At 38.4% G+C, this 25,582-nt stretch overlaps 1 protein-coding gene across 10 annotated transcripts in view; it reads right to left on the bottom strand.

Moving 5' to 3' along the window:
* Positions 1–25,582, bottom strand: part of BCAS3 (BCAS3 microtubule associated cell migration factor) — a 704,563-nt gene that overhangs the window by 231,883 nt on the left and 447,098 nt on the right. The window contains exon 24 of one of the 10 annotated variants that reach the window (XM_021928261.2): positions 909–1,575. The exons of the other annotated variants lie outside the window; for them this stretch is intronic. Within the exon in view, the coding sequence (XP_021783953.1) occupies positions 1,547–1,575 (29 nt within the window). The 3' untranslated portion in view covers positions 909–1,546. Of the gene's footprint in view, positions 1–908; positions 1,576–25,582 lie in introns of those variants that run through there. 10 annotated transcript variants of the gene reach the window in all.

Here is a 25,582-nt window from a genome sequence, read left to right as displayed (position 1 = left end):
AATATTGATGTTTCAAAAAAAAAAAAAAAGTCATATCTTTATCATTGATTTCAGTGTCCAAAAATCTGGTAATTTCAAATAAATCTTTGATTTATTCGAGGTTTTTTTTTTTTTTTGAGATGGAGTTTCGTTCTTGATGCCCAGGCTGGAGTGCAATGGCGCAATCTCAGCTCACTGCAACCTCTGCCTCCCGGGTTCAAGCGATTCTCCTGCCTCTCAGACTCCCAAGTAGCTGGGATTACAGGCATGTGCCACCACACCCAGCTAATTTTGTATTTTTAGTAGAGACAGGGTTTCTCCATGTTGGTCAGGCTGGTCTCAAACTCTCGACCTCAGGTGATCCTCCCACCTCAGCCTCCCAAAGTGCTGGGATTACAGGCGTCAGCCTGGCTATTTGAGTTTTTAAAAAATTTGTTTGTTTGACTTTTGGGTAGATGGAATATTGCTACTTCTTAATTTACATTCCATAAAGGACTCTGAAATGAAACCTTTAAACTAATAAAGACTCTGGGAAGCTCTGCCCTGGAAAAACATACTGTAATTATACTTCAAATCTAAAGTATCTTGGTCATTCAAGTGTTAAGAGAATAGAAACCATCCCATCTCCTAATAGTTGAGAATTGATCTGCTAAATTTTAGTGTAGAAAAAAACCTTTTTTTTTTTTTTTTTTTTTTTTTGAGATGGAGTCTTGCTCTGTTGCTCAGGCTGGAGTGCAGTGGTGTGATCTCGGCTCATTGCAAGCTCCACCTCCTAGGTTCACGCCATTCTCCTGCCTCAGCCTCCTGAGTAGCTGGGACTACAGGTACCCGCCACCACGCTTGGCTAATTTTTTGTATTTTTAGTAGAGACGGTGTTTCACCATGTTAGCCAGGATGGTCTCGATCTTCTGACCTCATGATCCGCCCACCTTGGCCTCCCAAAATGCTGGGATTACAGGCGTGAGCCACCACACCCAGCCTAAAACCACTTTTTAAAAATAATATTTATCATGTGTGCTGCAGGGTTTTACTCATTTAATAGGAACATCTCCTCTGGTAAATGTATTCTAGGCACTCACTATTATGACATATAATCAGTGCTGAACAAATATTTGCTGAATGAATGTGAACAGAACGTTGCCTTGATCTTTTCCCAAAGTAAGACTAAACTTCCAGGATTACCTATAAAACTTACACAAGATATATATGTATATAATTTATTAAGTAAAAAGTTCTCACATCGTGTTGGTCCTCTTGAGTGTCCCAAATAATAACAAAAAGCAAAACATTAAGAATGTAAATAATACACTTTTCTTTCTCATATTCCATTAGAAGTGGTTCCTCGGGTTGCAGCCTCGGCTGGAGACGTTGCTCCTCCCCAAGGAGGGCATTATGACATGGAATCAGTTTCAGAAAGAGAAATATATCCCTGAACTGGTTTACTTATTATTTTTGTTTTCAACAACTAAAAGCTGAAAACTGCAAAATGTTATTGGAGAAGTCTGCTAAAATAAATGCAGAGTCCAAAAAAATCAGTGAACCATACCAATAAGGCTTATTACTGGAATCATCTTGGTCTTGCTGCTGTACAACAGACTGTAGCAGGAAAAAAGATAGGGAGAAATTCTGTCAGGATATCTCCGAATAAAATACGGTGTGTATACCTATCCTTTCTCTATATCTATGGTATGAGAAAATTCATACCATATGAAATGGCAAATGATATGAAACATTCTTCTGTTGGGAATGCAAAGAAACCCAGCTGGCAGGAACACCCCTTCCATTTGCAAGCTCTCCTTCTCCTGTGAAATGATTCCCTACCTATTCCCATCCCACAGAGAATCGGAATCTTAACTAGGCTCCCACTTCCTATGTGAACCATACCCACTCCTGTAAGAACCGTGGCTCCATACACATTGCAATCACTGTTTACTTACCCAGCATATTTTCCAATAAAAGATCTTCAATTTTTACTGAAGAAAAACATGGTGCAGGACCAGGATATGTACATTTCATTTGGGGTAGTAAAACCATCCACATGCAGATCAAACTTTATATTCTCTCAACCAAATCTACAACCAGCCTATAAATATAAATCAGCTCTACATTTAGCTGGCTATTAAACACGAATTTAGGATTTCTTAGTAGAAGGAATCCAATTTAGTTATGGCATTAAATGTGTGCTTTTTGCCTCAGAGAGAGTAATATAATTGAATTCTGACCACCGCAGCAGATCCGTGCTGCTCATCTTTGTCCAGCAATCATGTTCATAAAGGCCAGAGAAGGCAGTACTACTACTTTTCCAGAACAAGCGATGAGTTAAATATAAGCTGAGGAGAATGAGTTCAACCAACCAGACAGCAACTCAGGCACCATGAAACTGCAATTGCGGGGGCTGGTATGTGTGCTGAGGGGAGGGGCGCTGGCTACTCCCCTCCACCAGCAACCACTCTACCCTCCGTTGACATCACCTTTCCAGATGGCCTCTTCAACCACCACTAGACTGTTCAAAATAAAGACTTCGTCTATCTTTTCATTCAGAAATGTGTACATTGAGGCAAAATAAAAGAAAAAAAGATACTGATATAATCACATGATTAATCAAATATTGCTTAAACCCATAGCACATTTTGTGCCACTATCTCTGTCTTTTAAAGAATAAATTTTAAAACACTGTGCTCTGTGGTAATGAAATTGGAACAACTGCTTTAAATTAAATGCAACAAGTGGACCTTGTAACATGATCAAAATCCATCCCAGGCCTTTTCTAAATTCCAAATGTAACCAGAATACCTCTTTAACAATATTTGATAAGAAATATTTAACACTTTTCATATATTTCCTGTAATTATACATTTATAACAAAATGTGGATTTACTTGGCAGCCAAACCAAAATGTTTCATATTACTCTCAGATTGCAACTCTTGCTGCTGAAATACAGTATACTAAAAATGAAATAACTTTTCCATTTTAATGTGGTTATAAGCTTCCTGCTAGGCTGCAACCTAATTGAGACTTTTATGTTAGCTTTTTTAAGACATGCTATCCTTCATCATCTGCAGAGTATTTTAACTATAGATCTCTTGTAGTCCTCCCAAAGTTGACACAGGGAAGGGGGATGGGATGGGAAGAGGAAGGCCACTTTATCAAAGTCAATGGAAATACAAGGTATTAATTATGTTAAATGAAGAAATATGGGCATTTAGTTACATTTGTGGGTCAGAAATATTTTAATCTGTCGCTGCCAGCCAGCTGCCTCTCCCTGACACCCCCTCCTTGCATTTACATCAGCTGCAGGAACACATCAAAGCTCCAAAATGTGGAGGAAAGCCACCACAAGTAGGGCCTTCCTCACCCAACCCCCGCTTCAAGGTCGCTGTTTTAACTAGAGTGACCATAGTGTGGTCCACTACAATCAGTAATAAAACCATGACCTTTTTTTATATTTTGGAGGCATAGATGGTAGAAAAGTTGGTAAACCATCAGCCCTAGGCATTTTTTCTTAAAAGGCCCTAGTAAATGGAAAATACAATTTTTGTGATATTTAGAAAAGAAAACAAATGGTGTACTCAATTGCTCCCAGTCAAAGCAAAGTTGGATCACACAGATGCAGCTGACTTTTAAGCTTTGCTAAGCTTGCCAAGCATACCATGCAGGAGCACAGTCACAGGGAGGGGAGACATACTTGTCTGCCATGATGCCCCAGCAAGTTTTATTAGATCAGTGCTCGGAAATTCCGTATATTAACCATCAAGCACGGCAATGGCAATTACCTAAATGCGACATATTCACTATATGACTAGTGGAGGGACTTTTACAAGGTTATCCAGGAAATTTTAAAAAAAATTAACTCAGACTATTTTTATAAAGTTTTTCTGATCAAGGAATCAGATAATATGTTAGGAAGTCACGTCACTATTAACAAGCAAAAATTCTGCAAAACAAAAAAAAAAAACCCCACCCCACTTTATATGATAAAAAGCAACTTTTTAGTGAATGGTACTTCCTTGCACTTAATTTGTATCTTTGAATTTAATAGCATATAAAGATTTTGGACAATTGTATTTATAGATTGTTCTATTTTCAATATATATTTTCATTTAAATCAAAGATACCAGCGAGACTCTGTCACTACAAAAAAAAAAAAAAATCAAAGATACCAACCACATATTTTTTTCTTTTACTTCAGTTGCAGAAAATTCTCAAAGGTATTAACTTAACTTGTGCATATAAATTTAAAGAAACTAATCTTTTGCATAGAATACACAGGCAAACACAACTTATCTGTTCCAGGATTGGATTTTGAGAGTTCTTATGGTAGATTTTTAAAAATAAGAATTAATCAGGATGAGACACAAATAAACCAGATTTTTCTTGAATGTTACATTACAGGTAGAAAGGAACATCTTTTAGGCAAAAACAAAACAAAACACAAAAACAAAGAAAGGAGGACTCCAGTGAAAAGACAAAGGGCCTCCCTCTCCAGGCCTCTGAAAAGATGAAGGCAAGGGTGTTCTCACTACTGTGGAGTCATTCCAACCTTAATCAAATGTCTGCACTTCAACATAGCTCTCCCGCCTCCTCGAGGATGTCAGAAATGCACAAGGTTACTATCTAAAGAGATGTGTGAAGATAGCTGCCTGGAGTTTTTGTAATCTTCAGAATTCAATAAAAATCCACATATCTCGGGTCAGACTTACCAAATGGTTTTAAGTCAGGAATAAAAGGATTTAGAAAGATGTTCACCTGAAATCATCTCACAATTTTCTTCTTCATTTCACACAGTACTTCTTGGGGGAAAAAAACGAACATTTTACTTTTACTGAGAGTTAATTGTTGTCAGAGGTAATATCCACCCACACAGGGAATTTAAACTAAAACCAAACAAAATCTCTGAAAGCTGATACTGGGTATACCGCCTTCGATATCAAACCACAGCAACATTCAATTTTGAAAATAAGCAGAGGTAAACATATTGATTTTCTGCTCCTATGTGTAATTCTTATTGAGTAATCAAAGGCAAAAGGAAAAAGAAAAGAAAAACCTAGCTGAGACAGTGAAGACTATAGCTCTATTCTCACACTTATTAAAGGATAAAATTTATGAATATATATAAATTCACAAGTTTGTGCTTGAAATGAGAAAAAATATGGTTATATATTTTGAGTTATTGATGTTAAATTGTGTCAAGGAAATACGCAAGCTGATATATAATTTCCTTTTATATAACAAAAAGGATCTATTTCTGACAAAACATGAACTTCTAATCAAATTTCTGATTAGAAGTTTTGTTATTAGAAGCTCACTTTTGTTATTTGCTAATTTTTGTATTTCAGTTAGTATTTTTAAAGACCTTCATTTTAAATAAATGTAGTCAGACTAGTCTGGCTTTCCAATGAAATCTAAATCAAATTCCTTTATCGGAGCTGCCTTACTGTCTCATGTACTATCCCTCTTTCCCTTTAAGCAAATATCATTATCAGTTAACCCGCTATTTGTGCAACTGGGATTTTATTGTTAAGGCATAGGTATTGAAATTATTTAAAAGCCTGGATGAAGATAGCATGATATGTGATGCAAGAGTAATGCAATCTGTCTAATCTCAGTTAAAGATTCACTACCAAAATTCCCAACAATTATAATAGCTACATGAACTCAGTAAAATACTTCTTAAAAAGGTATCAGCAAAGTTGGTCCAACTTGATTTTTAGAATGACCTAGAGATTTAGTTTAGCTACATTAAAGCAGCTGATTTTGAGTTAAAGCAAAAAGCAAATACCAGCCACAAGTCATGCACAATATTCTATCCCTTTTCCTAAAAAAATGACTGAAACACTTGAGAAAAACATGACATAAAGGCACAAGTACTAACATTACAAGACATTTGATGGGTCATGTAAAGAATAAGAAATCATCTCCCAGATGTTTGAAAGACAACAAAATAAATCTTTCCATGAATGTAGAAAAAATGTCAGTATAAACAAAATATCCACGATTAAATAAAACTTGAGGTGATCCAAACTGACTAGCATTTTACAATATTAATGCTAATGGTTAAGTCTTTTTGAAGGTTTAACAGGTCTCATAAAAAAAAGAGTTGCATATAGGAAGGAGAAGCAAACAGAAAACTAGTCATACATGGTAAGGAATAAGGAAAGAAGAGATATTTCAGTCAGAAATATACAATAGCAGTTTTCAATATTGCGTCAGGAAATAAGGTAGTTAGAGAAAAGTTGCAATCTAAAACAGAAAACACTTTTAGGAAATGGCAAAATTAAAACAGAAGTAGATATGTAAAATAGATGAATGAAGACAAGGTCTTCCTGCACCAAGGGAGTTGTTTAGGAGAAACAGTGTCCGTTTGTGGCCAGCGATAATACTTTCCATTCAATAGAGTTTGCAGCTTGCTGATTCATATGATTGCAGGCTGGCGCCCTGCTGGCGAGCCTCTCCACTGAAATTAAATCCACTCTCTTCAGTTATAAATTATAATGCTCTATAAACAACACTCCCATTGGGAATGGGGAGGGGGGAAGAGAGAGAGAGAAAGAAAGAGAGAAAGAGAGGAAGAGAAGGAGAGGCAAGAGTGAAAAAAAAAGAGGCAGGGAGGGAGAAAAGAGCTGGAGAGGGAGAGCGTTTCTGCATGGTCCACTCACTGTTTAATGTTCTGCTCTTCTGCAACAAACAAGGGGAGTAAGTCTTCCACAGATAGCACTCCTGCTGTAATTCCTACACTGTTTGATGTAGAGCCCAGAAAGGAAAGTGGGATAGTAATACGAGTCTAAGAGGAAAAGCACTTAGAAATCAAGGAGTATATAAGATGAACAAAAGATAAAAGATACTTTTATACCTGGATTTTTCAAATATATTTTTGAATATATCTTTGGAGTCTCAAGGGACAGCCAAAACGAATAAAATTATTCAATTCTATTTAGATAAATTAAATCTTCACATTGTACATCTTTTGATACCCAAATCAACCAGAGTTATTTCCCCCAGATGCACTGGGAAAGCAAAGAAACGGGAAAGAAAAGTTAAAATTAATCCATCCCAAACAGCCTCAGATGAGGAGTCCAGAGCAAAGAGAAAGTTCAATGATTTTGAGATTAACCACATTTGCTTTTTAAAAACACATATGTATTAGAAATTCAATACTAAATTTATAGGAGAGTGATGCCTCAACTGTTTAAATGTCGTAGAATTTGTTTTTAAGTGTTGTTTCAAAGGAAAAATAATTACAAATATTAAATTGTGTCAATTACCTAAATAATTCATAAAGGAGTCCATCGTTGAGTTGGTTTGTACGTATCAGCTTCAGGGCATTAACTTATATCCACACTGCAGATTTTTTGTGTGCATGTGAATTTTTTTAGGAGTTATTTATGCTTTATAGCAGGATAGAAGCAATTATTGTTATGTGCCAATTAGTATTCCAAGGATTCACATCCATAGGTTACTCATCAACTACAAAAAGACAGTTTCATATTTAAAAATCATTCTGAAATTTCTTACCAAATGATGAAACTCGACATAAAAATAAAAGGGGAGACAGGGTAGGGAGAAGTTGGGAGAGAGAAGCAAGCCCGTTCCAACCTCAGTCTGAACCTACGAAACCAAAGAGACCATTTCAGGTAAGGAAACTCAAGGAAAACAGGATCCTCCACAAAGCACGTATTTCCATTTCTCTATCTCATTTTGGCAGACCAAATATTACTCTAAGTTTCCCCCAAAAGAAACAAGATAAAACAAAACTCTGCCTTTCTCCTGAACTCTGAGAATGAAGAGGGAAAGAGAAGGTGCCTGAGATTTCAGTGTTAGACCTAAGGAATTTTACCAGGCTCAATTCCAATCCCTGAAAAGAAGACTAAAATGAATACATTGACCCAAACTTTAACCAAAGAATTAGGCTTAGTAACAACTCAGATTTTACTTTTTTTTTTTTTTTTTTTTTAAATGTGTCTGGCTGTCTTTCTCTGTCTCTCTGCGTTTGTTTGTGGTGCATACCGAGTAAATTATTTGCTGATAGGTGAATCCCAGCAAATGCTTTTCTTCCTTTGAATGCCTGGTGAGCTTGTTGGGAAAAGTCATTTAAGTCACTTAAAACAATCCCTTGAAAAGTAAAACTCAATTCTGAAATAAAAGTATAACTTAGAGCTTAAAAATAAATTAAATAAAGGAAGCATTAAAAGATAAATGGAGCAGGATGCTCTGTGGCTGAGGTAATCTGAGTGGAGAGGGAAGAAGGAGGGTTACGTTAATAAATGATTAAAAGGCCTTAACAAGGGCCTATCAGGTTGACCAGGAAAGCATTCTTCTTCTCTGCTCCTCCCTGAGACCACCTTTTTTACATTTGTTCTCAATGCTGATCAATATGGTTTTCATTTGCTGATTTCCATAATGCCATATGTGATCTGCCAGGCGGACATAATGAAGCTAGAAAGAGCTGAAGTCATTTTAACATTCTCGCTTGTATGACTGTCGCCAGTTTACCAAATGCCTGTTATCTGGGAGCCTGTATCTCTCTCTTGTTTATTGACAAATACCAGAGAGGTTTGCTCCTAGAGAGAGCAGCTCTAGGTGGCAAATTTAAGATTCAAACTAAATATTAGACTTTTTTTTTTTTTGCTACCACTCTAACCTGTAATTTAAACTTGATTAAATAAAAACAAGATTTAAGTGTGAATTATCCTTTTCTGAACACAAGTGCTCACTTCTGTTGATAAAACAATAAATCAGAAAAAATAAAGCACCAATACTTTAGATGCCACCAAAGCCTCAGGACATATTTATTGCCCCAATTCAAATTTTCCTACAAATAGAGTGTTTTCGTTGGCCCACTAGTATTTGTCTCTGATAACTTTCACCAAAATTCATATCAAACTGTGTTTTAAAATTTTTTACTCTTTACTAAAGTTTCTTTAGTCCATGCTCTGGCAGGAAGAAACTTAAAAAAAAAATCATATGTAAGCTTCGTACACTTTTTTCACTGTATAATAAAATGGGTTTGTTGAGGTCATCACATAAGTGACACAGGCAAGAGCCTTCCATGATGCCTGAGATATCTCATTAAAAATTCTCTGTATTGTTTGTTGATCACTTTTCCATACTCAAAAGAAAATTTCAAGAAAAAGTGCAAATAGGAAAACATTTCTGAAATGATTTATCTTTTGCAAGCCGAATACCCCCCACCAAAACAAAACAAAACAAAACAAACAAACCAGTTGCATTTGATCAAAAGGATACTTCAACATTGTAATTTAAGAATAAAAATATATTTAGTGCCTTCATGTACAATAAATTTAATTCCTTTTTACATTAAACACCTTAAATAATAAATATTCTGATGATTAACAGAAGTCACGTTTTGGTTCTCAAGAACAAAATCCCTCTGAGGCTGGGCGCAGTGGCTCATGCCTGTAATCCCAGTACTTCAGGAGACCCATGGCGGGAGGGTCGCTTAAGCTCAGGAGTTTGAGACCAGCCTGGGCAATGTAGGGAGACCTCATCTATAGAAAAAAATAAAAAGTAAAAATTTAGTCAGGTGTGGTGGTGCACACCTGTGGTCCCAGCTACTGGGGAGGCTGAGTTGGGAGGACTGCTTGAGCCCAGCTTGTGATCCCACCACTGCACTCCAGCCTGGACAACAAAGGGAGACCCTGTCTCAAAAAAAAAAAAAAAAAAAGCTGTGCTGACAATTTAGTCCTGGAACTATGAAAACTGAAATCATAGAATTTTGCAAAGAAAATCCCTCCGAGCTGTTCTAAAAAATGGTGACAGTGTCAAGGCTGGGTCAGCACACAAAGGTTTAGAAATAGTTGCATCACCAAATACTGCATTTGCCCCAACTCTCAGTTCACAATCTTTGCTGTATTATGTAAGTTTTCTTTTCTCCTCCTTTCCTTATTCCTTCCTTCCCTCCCTCCCTTCCTTCCTCAAAGGACACACTGATTCAAAACAAAACAAGGGAAAAGAAAACAAACTGAAGGAAGGCAGTGTGACAAATATCTAAAGGAAAGGTCCTTCAGAACAAAGTGGCACTGGGGGGATGAACATCACATTTACTCCCTCAACCTTCGCTTCCCTTCACTAAACCAATGGATTGTTGTTTTCTCCATTCTCTTAATTTCTTTAAGAAAGAAATTTAGTATCCTTTAGAAAGGATACTAAAACAATGAGACCTTCAAGCTGGCTGGTGTCAGAACATGAATTATTCCTGTTGTGTGTGTGGTTGTTGGTTGGTTGTTAATTCGTTCGGAAAACAGTAGCAGATTCCACCCCCAAATGGGGAGATAAAAGTGCACACATCACTGTGTTACTAAAGAATCCTAATATGACTGCTGTTGAGTTCTGATATAAAAGTCGATAATGAGGTAAACAGCAACGTTTAGCAAAACGAACCAAAAAACAAGAAAAAAAATGATACATGATACAAGGATTCTAACGGCATACAATGGTAGAGAGGATTCATCTTGAGGACCTTCCTCTGGGGTTCTGAAATTTTTGGATTATGGTAAAGCAGATGATAAAGAACCTGTAGTCCATTTAAAAGTAACAAGCTAACTTCTCTTATGAATTCCAAATTAAATAGGAGATGTTACCTTACACTGGGCGTTTGGTGAGGTTGGAGAGATTATGTGGTTAGCGTCTTTTAAATGCAAAGTCATCTCTTTCCTTCTGATATTCATAGTAAAAACAATTACTAAAATGGTAAGAAAACAGAGAAAAAGAAGCAATCTTGCCTAGACATGAACCAGGAAGAAAGGCAGGAATGATATTCTCAAAGTCTAGTGCAACTGGTGGCAGAGTACCCCACTGAAGACTTAGCAACTAACATTTTACTTTACTTGGCCCATAATTACCACACCGAAGGACAAGTCAGATTAGCACTGTCCTACAACATTGTATTATGGGAACAACAGGTTAGTTACAATAGTTGAAAACACTCTCATAAAAGGTGAGATTACCACCAGAATAGACTTCTAAAGTGAGGTAATGGGAGAGAGGCAGGAAAAGTCCACTCCTCTTATTTACAAAAGCTATGGGAAGAGAAAGGGAGTTCCAGCTTCAACTGACAGACAGGGGAGTAAATTATGAAGGTTCTTTTGAGCTGCAGTAGGCTCAGGAGGACAAGAAAAACTGTGAGTTAGTATAGGATGATAGAAAATTTCTTTCAAAAGAAGGAAGTAGAAAACGCATTATATCCAAGTTCAGGCAGTAAAAAAATAACAGTTTAACAATAAGGGATTCCCTTACAGAAAAATAAATCTCTGGGAGGCTGTTTTAGATCCTTTGCCCCAGTTGTGGTAAGCACACCTTTCGCTGCTCTGTGGAAAGAGGTACACTCACCAAACTAAAGGGTCCTTTGAGGAAGGAGAATGACCAGGAATCTGCAGTATTGGGTTATTTATTTTTTTTAGAAGATAACTTTAAGACTTTATTATCTTTATAATAATATTAATATTAATGATTGAAACTTAGAACTGGATTATTTGGCCCTTTCTTCTCTTCTTACCTCCTCCACAAGCATTCTCTTAGATCTGAGGTTGGGCTCAACATATTCAAGCCTTAGCACTATTTTCTTCCTAGTTTTAACCCTTTTCCAGAAAAATAGGCTCAGTCTGCCTGCTGAGAGGTGAAGTCAGCTGGACTTCCTGGGTCAAGTGGGGACTTGGAGAACTTTTCTGTCTTACAAGCGGATTGTAAAATGCACCAATCAGCGCTCTGTAAAAACGCACCAATCAGCACTCTGTAGCTAGCAAGGGGATTGCAAAATGCACCAATCAGCGCTCTGTAAAACATATCAATCAGCAGGATCCTAAAAGTAGCTAATTGCAGGGAGGACTGAAAAAAGGGCACTCCAATAGGACAAAAACGGAACATGGGAGGGGACAAATAAGGGAACAAAAGCTGGCCACCCCAGCCAGCAGCGGCAACCTGCTCAGGTCCCCTTCCACGCTGTGAAAGCTTTGTTCTTTTGCTATTCACAATAAACCTTGCTATCGCTCACTCTTTGGGTCTGTGCCATCTTTAAGAGCTGTAACATTCACTGCAAAGGTCCACAGCTTCATTCTTGAAGTCAGCGAGACCATGAACCCACTGAAGGAACCAACTCCGGACACACTACTATAAGCCACTCTCCTTCCTATCATAAAACCACTTTCCCTGGGCACACAGAGAATCCTTGCCCTTTTGGTACTGTGTCACTATGTGGAGCTGGTGCTTGCCATACTTCTTACAGTAAGTCTGGTGCATTTTAGGAACATTCATGTTTGCAGGAGGAGTACTGGCATGAAAAGCCTGTGGTCTATCTCATCATAACTGTATCCAGAGACCTTGCCAAGAGCCCCTGGCATACAGTAGTCATTCAAAACATAGATGTTGGCCAGGTGCAGTGGCTCATGCTTGTAATCCCAGCAATTTGGGAGGCCAAGGCAGGAGGCTCACTTGAGCCCAGGAATTCAAGACCAGTCTGGGTAACATGGCAAGAACTTGTCTCTGCCAAAAATTTAAAAATTTGCTGGGCATGCTAGTCAGTCTCAGCTACTCGGGAGACTGAACTGGAAGGAATGCTTGAGCCAGGGAGGTTGAGGCTGCAGTGAGTCGAATGTGCCACTGTACTCCAGTCTGGGTGACAGAGTGAAACCCTATCTCAAAAAAAAAAAAAAAAAAAAATTGAATGAAAGAGATGTTTAGATTAGAAGCAATACAGGAATTTGCAGAAGTCCTTAACAGTTAAAAGAAAAAAAAAAAAGTAAGTAAAAACAGGAGGAGGACGTAGTGGTATAGGTTGATTATCCCTTATCCGAAATGCTTGGGGCCAGGAGTGCTTTGAATTTTGAATTTTTCAGATTTTAGAATATTTGCATTATAGACTTACTGGTTGAGAATCCCTAATCTGAAGATCAAAAATCCTCCAATGAACATTTCCTTACAGTGTAATATTGGCACTCAAAAAAGTTTTGAATTTTGGAGTATTCCAGATTTCAGATTTTTGGATTTGGGATGGTCAACCTGTAATAGCAGCAGTAGTAGCAATAACAGTAATTGCAGTAGTTGTGGTCATTGTAGCTTAAAATGAGAAGTTGGAAGTGTAAGTGAAATTCAGTTGTCTAGATGTGGCTATACAGAAATCTGTGGCTCCAGGGCTTTATCAGCATTAAAGATTTACTCCCCTTCAACTGGACTCCCAGGGAACTACAAAAGAAGGTTTGCACAAGTGTGGAAAACCAAGATCTTGAGTAACAGGAGGATTTATAGTCACGTTCCGTAAGTGAGAAACGAAATGATGAGGTAAGTACCTTATTAGTAATGCTAAGGTCAAGACCAGGTCAGGATGGGTTAAGTTAGAAGAGCCCTGTCAGAAGTTCCAAAAGCAGTCTGGGGGTTAAAGACATTTACAACTTGGCCTCAGTTTCCTAACTCTAACATACCAGCAACCAAATCTAATTACGAGAAGTTATACGAAAGCAAATCTAAGTGTAATCAATTAGCAGGAATTAATGAGGAGAGTTGGGAAACATGTCTGTTGAAGACAGAGAAAGGAAGGGCAGTATTATTTTATTGCCTGGTCTTTTGTAAACTCTGTACTGGTAGCAGAATCTCTATTTCTAGAACAAGCAGAGCTCTGTCACACATCTTGTAGGATTGTTCCCGCTTTTCAGTGCACGTGGGTGGTGGTTATTATTTTTAATGTATTCCTACTTCAGTAAGTCATAAATAAGCTTACCTATTCAAATGACCACAAAAAATGATGAGAAAGAGCACACTGACCCACAAGCAGCAAAGACCCAGAAGGCAACACTTAAAACATAAACTGCCAACAGCAACCTGATCGGGTTTCATAAATCAGAGCAGCCATGGCCCTAAAGAGTGGGAATGAGAGCTCCAGTAATTGCAGTCTTCTGTCTGGGAGCATACTGTAAAAATAGCCACAGTAAGCAATCTTCCTGACCAATCAATAGACTCCTATTAACCTCCTGGCCAATTACAGGATGATTGGCTAAGCAAACAAAGAATTATTGGCTGTTTAGTTGGGACTTTATTCAGGCCTCTCTCTTCCCCTGTTTCTCATTCTGTTCCGCCTCTCCTCCCCACCCCCTTTCCTGTTAGGAAAAAACATCTGCAAACACCTGATATTCATCTAAGTCTCTGCAGTTGTACAGTCTTGTTAAATTGTTACCACCTTTTCCACAAGCAGTTTTGGCAATTAACCTCATGGCCAGAGACTTCAAAGAAAACAACTGTTGAGTTTAACCTCTCTGAGCTACCATAGATTCTTTTATGATTTTTCCTGAAACACTTTCATCCAGAGAGGAAAAATGCAGACTGATAAAAGTAATGTTTATTTTAATATTTGGTTAATTTATTAAGAAGACAAACGCCTCAGACATTTGCCATAACAGGGTGCACTCACTTTTCAAAGCCTTCACAAAGTGGGGTTTTATTTTAATTTACATTCCCAACACATGTGTGCTTCTCTGCTCTTCCACAAATCCTACATTTGCTGGAATCCAAGGATTTGATACATTTGACCCTCCCTTGCCCCTGTTCACAAATCTCTCATATGTTTCTCAAAACTGTTTAAAAGTCCAGAATGAAAAATGCATTTAAAATTAATGCTAAGAACCAAAGTTGCCATTAAAAATCTATTTTCATTTTCTATTTTTACCCTCACAGATATACTTTTTACATTAAAAGCAAGGTTAATCCCCAACTCTCATGAGAAAAAAACTACTAGCAATAAAGATCAAAATATATAACCGAACAAGCAATACAATTCTTCTCGAGTAATCTTCTGGCCTAAGTATTTCGCAATTTATGCTATGGAACCAGATTTTTACAGCTGTACATAATAATAATAATGGGCCTGATCTTACCAGCTGAAAGCAGGTTTGTGGAAGTGCATTAACTCCTTCAGGCGTCTAAGTTCATTTGGAATTTTAATAAAAGTGATTAAATATTTAGTAGACCCTGAGAACTACTGGTATCCCTTTCTGGCAAGGTCAGGCTTTGTAAAATTGCCACTAATACTTTTGCCACTCTTTGAGAAACCTGAAGAACTCTGTCAACGATTTAGAGTATTTGTGTGCCTTTTCTAGAAGTACCATAGGGTTGAAATAAAAAATCTGTAGCAAAGTCAACAGAGCTTTTGTTTGATATTTGCAGTTATCATTATCTTCATGTTATAATTAATTCTCCCAAAGCCATAAATAACTGTTTTCTAGAAAATGGCACTCTGTGGTACAGTACCATGCCATTTGATAATTTCGTTAGGGGCCTGGCTTTAACCAAACAGCACATTTTTTGCCAACACCACCACCTTCATGAGTTTAGGGAAGCAGAGGAGGAAGCGTAATAACAACATAGTTTTTGGAGGGAGACAGACCTGCAGTAGATTTCTACTTTTGTTCTGTATTAGCTGTGTTGAGAATAGGCAAATACGAATAATTATACCTATCTTGTAGGGATGTTATGAGGATAAAATGGAGTGGAACATATAATGCAAAAGTCACAAACTGTTTCGGTTAGCCTGTAGTGTTTAAAAAATCAGGAAATATCCATAAAAATGTGAATTTCCTGTCTCTTTTGACTAAATGGAAGGTCTGGTAACACCAAGCCCACACTTCTGTAGTTGGTAACATGGAATGAAATGGCAGCAGTAACCTTAAATGTAGGTAATTTGCTGTATAACCCCCACCACTTAAATCTGGCCAGTGTAGCCTCTGAGTTTTTGAACCTTGTACGAAGTGGTTTAACACAGTGTTTGGAACAGTGTCCGGCACATAATGTTTGGTACGTAGTAAGTACTCAATAAAAGGTAACTATTATGTGAGATACTACACCAAATAAAATGAGTTGGCTCCAAATTTGAGGGAGGTTTCACAGACATATCAGCTAAACATTTTATGGGCAGAGAATATATTAAGCTCTGGAAATAACACAAAAATGTGTGTGTGTGTGTGCATGAGAGATGTATTAATATCAATTACACACACATAGTTTTCTAAACCTTCTGAGTGTCTCTACTTATCTAAAATCCCTATAGCACTTACTTTTAACAATATTCCTTGTGGAATTTAGCACATACTGTATCTTGTACTGGTATTTGCATTCCCAACCAACTTACACATTTCTTTCTTTCTTTTTTTTTTTTTTTTAGACAGAGTTTCACTCTTGTTTCCTGGGCTGGAGTGCAATGGCGCGATCTTGGCTCACTGCAACCTCCACCTCTCAGGTTCAAGGGATTCTCCTCCCTCAGCCTCCTGAGTAGCTGGGATTACAGGCATGCACCACCACACCTGGCTAATTTTGTATTTTTAGTACAGATGGGGTTTAGTACAGATGAGCCACCGTGCCCCACCCCAACTTATACATTTCTAAGGTATGTATTCCCCAAAGCTTTATTGAGAATATAAAAACACCTCTAATTCAGGCAGTTAGGGCCAGTCTGAAACAAGGAAGCAGGTGAGTTATACTTGAGAACACTTTTTGAGAAACAGAAATCTATTAGCGCTACTTTGATATAAGAAACACCTGTTGGCCCAGGTGCGATGGTGCACACCTGTAATCCCAGCACCTTGGGAGGCCAAGGTGGATAGACTGATTAAGCTCAGGAGTTCAATACCAGCCTGGGCAACCTGGTGAAACCCCGTCTCTACAAAAACAAAACCAAAAATCAGCCCGGCATGGCCGGGTGCGGTGGTTCATGCCTGTAATCCCAGCACTTTGGGAGGCTGAGGCGGGTGGATCACCTGAGGTCAGGAGTTCGAGACCAGCCTGACAAATATGGAGAAACCCCATCTCTACTAAAAACACAAAAAATTAGCTGGGTGTAGTGGCACATGCCTGTAGTCCCAGGCCCTCAGAAGGCTGAGGCATGAGAATCGCTTGGACCTGGGAGGTGGAGGTTGCAGTGAGCTGAGATCATGCCACTGCACTCCAGCTTGGGCAACAGAGTGAGACTCTGTCTCAAAACAAAACAAACAAACAAAATAGCCAGGCGTGGTGGTGTGCACTTGTAATCCCAGCTACTCGGGAGGCTGAGGTGGGAGGGTTGCTTGAGCCTGGGGTCCGAGGGGCTGCAGTGAGCCATGATCACGCCACTGCACTCCAGCCTGGGCAATGGAGGCAAGACCCTGTCTCAAAAAAAAAAAAAAAGAAACATCTGTTATTACAACAAACCAAGTGGGTTTGAAATATTTTCATTTTCTCTGCAAATGCATGTTCCCCTCTGAAATATTATTTAAACTACCAATTTGCATAACATTTTACTCACACTTAAAGATCAATCTCAATTCAGCAAAGTCATACTTTCTGAATGGATTGTGTTATCACCTACAATCTCATCCTTTTACTCTGATTATGAGAGTCACAAGGAAAGAAAATGAACATCATCAGTGGATCAGCAAAGCCTAGAATTCCAATCTGCCACTCTAGCTCAAGATTCTCTCATTTTTACTTTAATTTTAGTTCCATTTTGAAAGGCATGAAAACAACCTACCAATTTGATTAGGCTGTTCTAGATATTTGGGGGTTGTGGGGAGAGGGCAGAAACTCCTAAGAGCTCAGTCATTTTAAACAGTAAGTCTTTCAAAGCAATTTTCAGAGTGACCCAAACTGGTACACAAATAAACGACCTTGGCTGGATGCAGTGGCTCACATCTGTAATCTGAGCACTTTGGGAGGCTGAGGGGGATGGATCCCTGAACCCAAGAGTTCGAGACCAGCCTGGGCAACATGGCAAAACCCTGTCTCTACAAAAAAAAAATAATAATAAAAAAAATCAGCTGGGTGTAGTGGCTTCCGCCTGTAATCCCAGCTACTCAGGAGACTGAGGTGGGAAGATCGCCTGAGCCCAGGAGGTAGAGGTTGCAGTGAGCCGTGATCACATCCCTACATTCCAGCCTGGGCCACAGCATGAAACTGTCTCAAAAAAAAAAAAAAAAGGTAAGTAACCTTGTGCTACGGAACAGGACTGTGTCAGCTATCTGGGGGTAGATCAGGCATAGAGGGATGAGTCCTCCCCAGCAAAGCAGAAGAGCTTCAGGGAAAAGGACAAAAATAACAACATGGTCCATCAAGAGGATAAAAGGTAATCTCAGATTCCAGGAGTATCTTGGAAGCAGCTATGGAAGGTCTGGCAGTCTCTGCAAACAAGTGGCCTGGGTGGAAATTTGTGAGGGAAGAAAAAAAAAATGAAATATGTCATGTACATGAAGTTCAAATCAAACCTAAAACTTCCTCTGTCCACGCTTGTTAAGAGGACTTTCATATGAAACAGGAACTCTCCAGAAAGGAAAATGATTTCTGGTCATTCTCACTGCAAGACTTAGATTTTCAATTTCCCTTTAATTTTTATATTCTTTTTCAGCTTAAGTAAAAAGGGGAGGGATATTTGTGCTGAACATTTAAGAATAATTTTCTAAAGTAACATTAAATGACACAAGGGTCTGGTGCTATGCTGTACAGTTCAGTGAACTCCTGCACAGATCAGCAAGATGGTTGGAAATGCCTCTCTCCGTCTGTTTTTCATCTCCAAAGTCTGTGTACTCAGTAGAGTGTGAAGAGAGCCTCTCTTCTCCTCAGAACATTCTCCCAATGGTCCTCCCCCAACCCCCACTCCCTCTCCGTAGCCCCTGCAGCAGAGAACAGGAACTAGAGCAAATGCTTTTGTGAATTAAGAGATCTTGTGAGCGTAAATTTGGTCAGGCTGCTCCTTTCTGCAGGCCAGACCCCGCTGCTGCCCCAGGATGTGAACTGTCAGTTTGCATAGCTGGTGATGAGTTGCAGAACCATCAGCAAAGGTGAAGACGGCAGAAACAAGAAAGATTCAAGACTGGTGGAAATCATTTCACAAGGAAAATTTCAGCCATCAGTGGGAGGAAGCTTTGAAAAATGCTGCCATTTCCGAGTCAGAATGAAGGAAAAATTAAATTACTGCCGGTGAGGCGAGCCAAAGTTGCATCTCCCTCCAGGGAGAGTTTTGATAATGGTAAACATTTGACAGCTGGCCTGGAGTTGTTATCTTGTTCTAACAGTTGTTATGGTCTAAATGAATATTTCTGATAAGGAAACAGAAAGAAAATTTTAAGCACTTTTGTATTTTTATGTTTTAAGCCTTATGGTGGTGAGCCAAACAGGTTTGGAGCAATTTGTCACCGAGGGCCTACTCAAATGCTATAATGATCTTAATCTGGGAATCTTAGCAGTATCGTTATTTCAGTTAATCTACATGAAGTAATTCTTTGAGGTAAATCAACTGACTAAGAAAATATCTCTGACCTCTAGCTTCCTCAGCAACCCGTAAACACAATTCTAAGAGCTGACTCGAATAAGTCCAGAAAATAAAGGGTTAATTAAAGCTAACTTAAATACACTCTGCTCAAGAACACGCAGAGAAATATTGTGCTGTTAAATGACTAGTTTTTTGACTACTGAGGATCAACAATTATAAATTTTCAAACTTTCACAGATTTTATAAAAAATATTAGGCCAAACATTTCAGAAAATAACAGAGATAAAGTAGTTAACATTTTAGACCTAAAAAGGGCTGCTTAGTTTTTGCATTACCAGAAGATAGAGAAGGCTTGGAGGGCCACTTCATTAGAAAACACTTGCTTAATTCTTATATACAGCATAAGAAAACATCTGTGTGTTGTCTGAAATGTTCCAGGTCTTCACAGGCACTGGATCTGTTGTAGTATCTAGACATACATGTAGAAGGCTCAAAAGAGATGGTAGGGAGTCCCTTGCCTTACACGGATTTGCTGATAGTTGTGTCTTCAGAGAAAGAAACGAAGTCCTCAGACTACTACTATAACCCTCCTTAAAAAAAAAAATCTACACTCCAAAGTTTATTCTGCCTCTGGCATTCCTCTAGGCAAGAGTTTACCAGTGGCAAAAAATAGGGAAAACTGCAAAAAAAAAAAAGAGTAGAAAGGAGTCAACTGTCCTCCTATACAATGAACAAAAACTTAAAACTTATTTTCAGAACACCTATAGAAAATTTGAGCATTACTTGCCTAAAATGTAATTTGCATAAGTTATGGGAATTTAGTATTTCCGGAAAAAAATCTGATTTCATGAATAATCACCATCTACTTGGTGCTTCATACTGATTCGGTCTCTATCCCAAAGCGATGGTAGGACACACAGGCCAATGAAACCAGCACCCCTAATTTGTAGGTGTCCTGTGTTTCCGTGACTTATACTTTATTTATTTTTTATTTTATTGAGACAGAGTCTTGCTCTGTCACCCAGGCTAGAGTGCAGTGGCACAATCTCGGCTCACTACAGCTTCCGCCTCCCAGGTTTCGGTGATTCCCCTGCCTCAGCCTCCCTAGTACCTGGGATTACATGCATGCACCACCATGCCCGGCTAATTTTTATATTTTTAGTAGAGGCGGGGTTTTGCCATATTGGCCAGTTGGTCTCAAACTCCTGACCTCAGGTGATCCACCCGCTTCAGCCTCCCAAAGTGCTGGGATTACAGGCATGAGCCACCATGCCTGGCCGACTTATAACCTTAGAATGTATTTGCAAGCATTATGTCCCGACCAAAGAAAAATTTTTAAGTCTTTATACCTCTATTTTTCTTTAAAAAACAAAATCAGAATTTCTACCTTTATTCTACATTTGTGGGAAGTAAAAATTTCATTATTTTTTTCCCCAGGGACTCAGCCCTGCCTTAATATGAAAGTATATAAATTGATATTAAAGCATGGTATTTTGAGAATGTTTCAAAGTAAGGTCAAACTGGTGTTAAAAACCCTACTAGTGAAGGCTAAAATAACAGTCTGGCCGAACAGTCTTAAGTGCAGCTGACTCCAATTACTAAGTACATCCTAGCGATGTTTTTTACTAACAAGAACAATGCAAGCAAGTTGAGTTCAAAAATAAAGTCAAAGAGAACTTACTCATAAAAAAATTAGATAAATTATCCCAATACTGTAGCTATATGGGCATTTGACAGTTAACTTCTCCTTCAGCACTGAAAAAATTGAGTTCTTTTAATAAATAATCAGAAAGAGAGGTGAGGGAGATTCTAAAAGGGAACAAATGCTAGAAGAAAAAGTTTCTTTTGAGAAAAACCAAGAGAATTTTGGATAAGAAAACATATACATAATCTAACCACTATAAAATCATGGAAACAGTACTTTCAAATAACTTTTAAAAACATTTTATTATGGAGAATTTTGAACATACATCAAAATAGAAAAATATAATAAAACCCGTGCATCCATCATACAACCCGAACAACCCTCAAACCAGGCCAATCCCGCCCCATCCACATCCAAATCCACTTCCCTCCTCCTCTGTTATTTTGAAGCAAATCCCAGATGTCATCAAATCCATTTTTGTCAGATGCAGTACATGAAAAGGCAGAGATCTTCCAAGCACATCATTCTATACGACTGCCTCTTCCTGCCTTCACCTCTATATCCCCAAATCCATTTTTTCTGATGATACATTCCCCCACCCTCCCCTGCCCCAGAATGTTGTTACTAATGCTAACTAGCACTCCCAGGGCACTATACAAACCTAGTTAAACAGAGAACATTTATCAGATACACAGGACTTTTGTTTTACATGAGGGCTGATGGCTTCCATGTACCCTTTCATTCTTAAAATTCTCTGATTCCTCCACGCAAAACATCCACTTTGGATTGGATCAGTATTCCTCCATTACCAAAACTGGGGTCACAACATCGAGCATCAAGGAAGCCACTGTACTACAGTAGTTAAGACATCAGCTTCAATTGTACAGATCTGGGTTTAAATTTGGCTCTCACAATTACTAACTGGCCAAATAACCTTTCTAAGTCTTTGTCTCCTCATCTCTAAAACGGACATAATAACAACCACCTAACAGATTGTCAACAAGATTGATTGAGATAAGGTATATACAGTACATAGCCAAGTACCTTAATAATAAATTTAGCTCATTAAAAAAAATCAAATGTGAATCTTACATATAATAAACACCAATAATGAGAAGCTGTATATATCTGGGGAAAAGAGAAAATGAGACGGGAAATAGGAGTAAAACTACTCCATTTAAATAAATCTTATCCTCAACAAACTTCTTTCAAGAACTTGAGGATCTGTGTATAATTGTTAACTTTTTTTTTTTTTTTTGAGATGGAGTCTCGCTCTGTCACCAGGCTGGAGTGCAGTGGCACGATCTCTGCTCACTGCAACCTCTGCCTCCTGGGTTCAAGCAATTCTTCTGCCTCAGCCTCCTGAGTAGTTGGGACTATAGGCGCCCACCACCACGCCCGGCTAATTTTTGTATTTTTAGTAGAGATGGGGTTTCACCATGTTGGCCAGGATGGTCTTGATCTCTTGACCTCGTGATCCACCCGCCTCAACCTCCCAAAGTGCTGGGATTACAGGTGTGAGCCACCGCGCCCAGCCTGTTTAACTTTTAACAAGCTCATAATCTAAAACATGGGTGATTCAATTTTTATTTTATTTTTTGAGACAGGGTTTCGCTCTGTTGCCCAGGCTGGAGTGCTGTGGTGTGATCATAACTTATTGCAGTCTCAAACTCCTGGGCTCAAGGAATCCTCTCACCTCAGCCTCCCAAGTAGCTGGGACTATGGGCTCCTGCCACTATAACTGGTTACTTTTAACATTTTTTTTTTTTTTTGTAGACAGAGTCTTGGTATGTTGCCCAGGCTGGTCTCAAATTCCTGGCCTCAAGTGGTCCTCCCACTTTGGCCTCCCAACGTGCTGGGATTACAGGCATGAACCCCCATGCTCAGCCTAATTCAACTTCTTTATAATTGTTTCAACATTTAAGTAATCAAATGCCCTACATATGAATATAAAGGCCCCTCATTGAAGAATGTAACATTTATGTAGTGGTGTAAGTTCTGAGGGCAATAGAGGGTAAATACTCATTACTGTGTTGAAATGAACCAGCCCAGTCCCACTGTACAGGTGAACCAGGATGAACAGACATGATAATGAAAAGTAGAAGTGGTAGCAATGATCTCCCACAGGGTTCATGCCTGCCCCATTTCACTATTATACTTTTGGGGGGGAAAACACTCAAATGGACAAAGAGCACAGGGAGGCACGTTTTTTCCTTACTTTACATTTTTCAGGATACTTGCAGATTAGTATAAGATTTCTCTTAAATCATGTACCATCAATCCACTACATTACAATCTGTAATGTGCCCAAAGTCACAGAGTCATTTCATAAGGAAAAGAACATGAAAGCTTTATGTAAGAACTATAAACTATGTAAATATATATTTATTAACTTAAAAAAATCACAATTAGCTTTTAATTGACTTTACAAAGAGAGTTTTCTCTTTTCTTTTGCATTCCAAAGTTATATAGAGGCCATACTAAGATGGCCAAACGCCAGAGTGCTGTTTCTCCCCCCCAAAAAAAAAAAAGTGGAGAGATAAGCAACTTTTATGTGACTTTACAAATTGAATTCACTTGCTGTGATTACTTGGTAAATGTTTCACTGTGATAATCACTTAACAGGGTTACTTTTTTTAGTGTTTCAGTCCTGCTGCCAGAATACTTTTCCCCAACTCAAAACCTTTCATCTCTTGTCCCCTGTTCAACATCTCCCACCAGCACTCCACCTTCAGAGTCTGGTCCTAACCCCTCCCTTGATAGTTGGATCTTCCACAGCTATCCCTCACATATCCTTTGCTACATATCCAAAGCAAACTTCCGTACTTTCCCAAATTGGTCCAGTATGTGTATGCCTTGGTGACTCTGTTCCCCTTTTTTTTTTTTTTTGAGATGGAGTCTCACACTGTCACCCAGGCTGGAGTGCATTGGTATGACCCTGACTCACTGCAACCTCTGCCTTCTGGTTTCCAGCGATTCTCCTGCCTCAGCCTCCTGAGTAGCTGGGATTACAGGCATGCACCACCACGCCCGGCTAATTTTTTGTATTTTTAGTAGAGATGGGGTTTCACTCTATTGGCCAGGCTGATCTCGAACTCCTGACCTCAAGCGATCCACTCACCTCGGCCTCCCGAAGTGCTGGGATTACAGGTGTGAGCCACTGTGCCCAGTCATATGACCTTGTGTCTTGACAGTAGGTATCCCTTTCTTCAATCTTCACCTGCCAAAATTCCATGTATTCCTCAAATTCTAGCTCAAACGGCATTTTTTTCTATAAAACTTTCTCTGATCACCCATTACAAAGAATTTTACCTTTCTTTGCGTTCTGAGAGAACTCCATCTGCTTTGTTCTACGGTCACTAGGGTTGTATTTTTATCAACTGAATTCCAAGTTTCTGGGGGCCAGGGAACATGCCTTCTTCATTTTTTATATTCCCTAAATCATGTAGCATGATGACTTTTAATCACACTGAACTATGCTGCATGGATGAGTTCTAGGAAACAGAAAACGATAGCATTTACACTTTTTCTGATAAGCAGTCCACACAAGGAATCCTTCAAAGGGAGTTTCTTATGTAGCTCACCCTCTCCTGAACATTATACATTATGGCTTCTGCTATAAACAAGCCCGCACTAAGCCCAGATGATGTGTGCCCAGAATGCAAAGGGTGCAGCCATGCTCTCTCGACAGAGTGAGAAACTGAAGAAGGAAGACACATGTGTAAGAGGAAACACCAAAACCACAAATATGAAAACAGCATTTGTGAACCTCGTTTGGCCAGATCACAGACATCTTTAACCTTCTCACACTTCCTTAAAGGAGCAAATCAGGAAATGAAGAAAAAAAATCTTGACACTTTTTTTTTTTAAGTCCTCCAACTTTTTAGATTAGATCATCTACAACTCTAAGGGAAAAAATGTGTACGCTTTAAGCCTAAGAATGTATCCATAATTCAGAACTTCTATCACTAGCAATACAAGTACGGGGGGGAAAGAAGTAAAAATAAAAAGATAATAATTCTTGAAAATCCAATAATAAAAAATTCGTATCTGTCTCTAATTGTTTTTTTCTAGCTCTAATAGATTTAATAAACAAATGTAAGCAAAAGCATACAGTGGGTTTAAAAATAACTTGTTGAAGATTGCAGCTAATTTAGGATAGCATTTGAAATAAAATATTTTTCTTCTTTTTAAGAATGTACTGCTGATGAAAACCTATCAACATTTTGTAATTTTCTTATCTTCACAATTCAAATCTTATGGGTATGAAAAAAATATTCCAAGACATGGAATCCTCTGAATTTCAAAGTAAATAATCAGAAAAATGCCCAAAGACGACGAATTGTTACTTTTCTGCTGAATTCCTAAATTCAGCTGTCATTTGGATCAAGAGCCATAAAACAAATGTTCTAGTAAAAAATTATAGGACTTCAATAAAGCAAAAGTCTCTTATTCCAATAATAGTTCTTAAACACCAAAAACAATCAAATATACCACATTTATCCATTTATCCCACAATGCTTCAACATTGTCCCCTAAATGGATACTTCATTTTGTAATTACTACAACAATCAAGGCAATAAAAAATGCAACACTGCTTACAAAAAGATGTTCAGAAATGTTGAAGTAACACTGGAGTATGAATTTACCCCCAGCAGAGTAATTTGGTCTATGTGTAAGTCACAAAGCCAAGGTACAACAGTAATCTCTGAATCTGCACTGT

Source organism: Papio anubis, chromosome 17, assembly GCF_008728515.1.
Source record: "Papio anubis isolate 15944 chromosome 17, Panubis1.0, whole genome shotgun sequence".
Lineage (NCBI taxonomy): Eukaryota > Metazoa > Chordata > Mammalia > Primates > Cercopithecidae > Papio > Papio anubis.
Note: the sequence above shows the minus strand (reverse complement) of the source record. Positions and strands in the feature narration are given on the sequence as shown.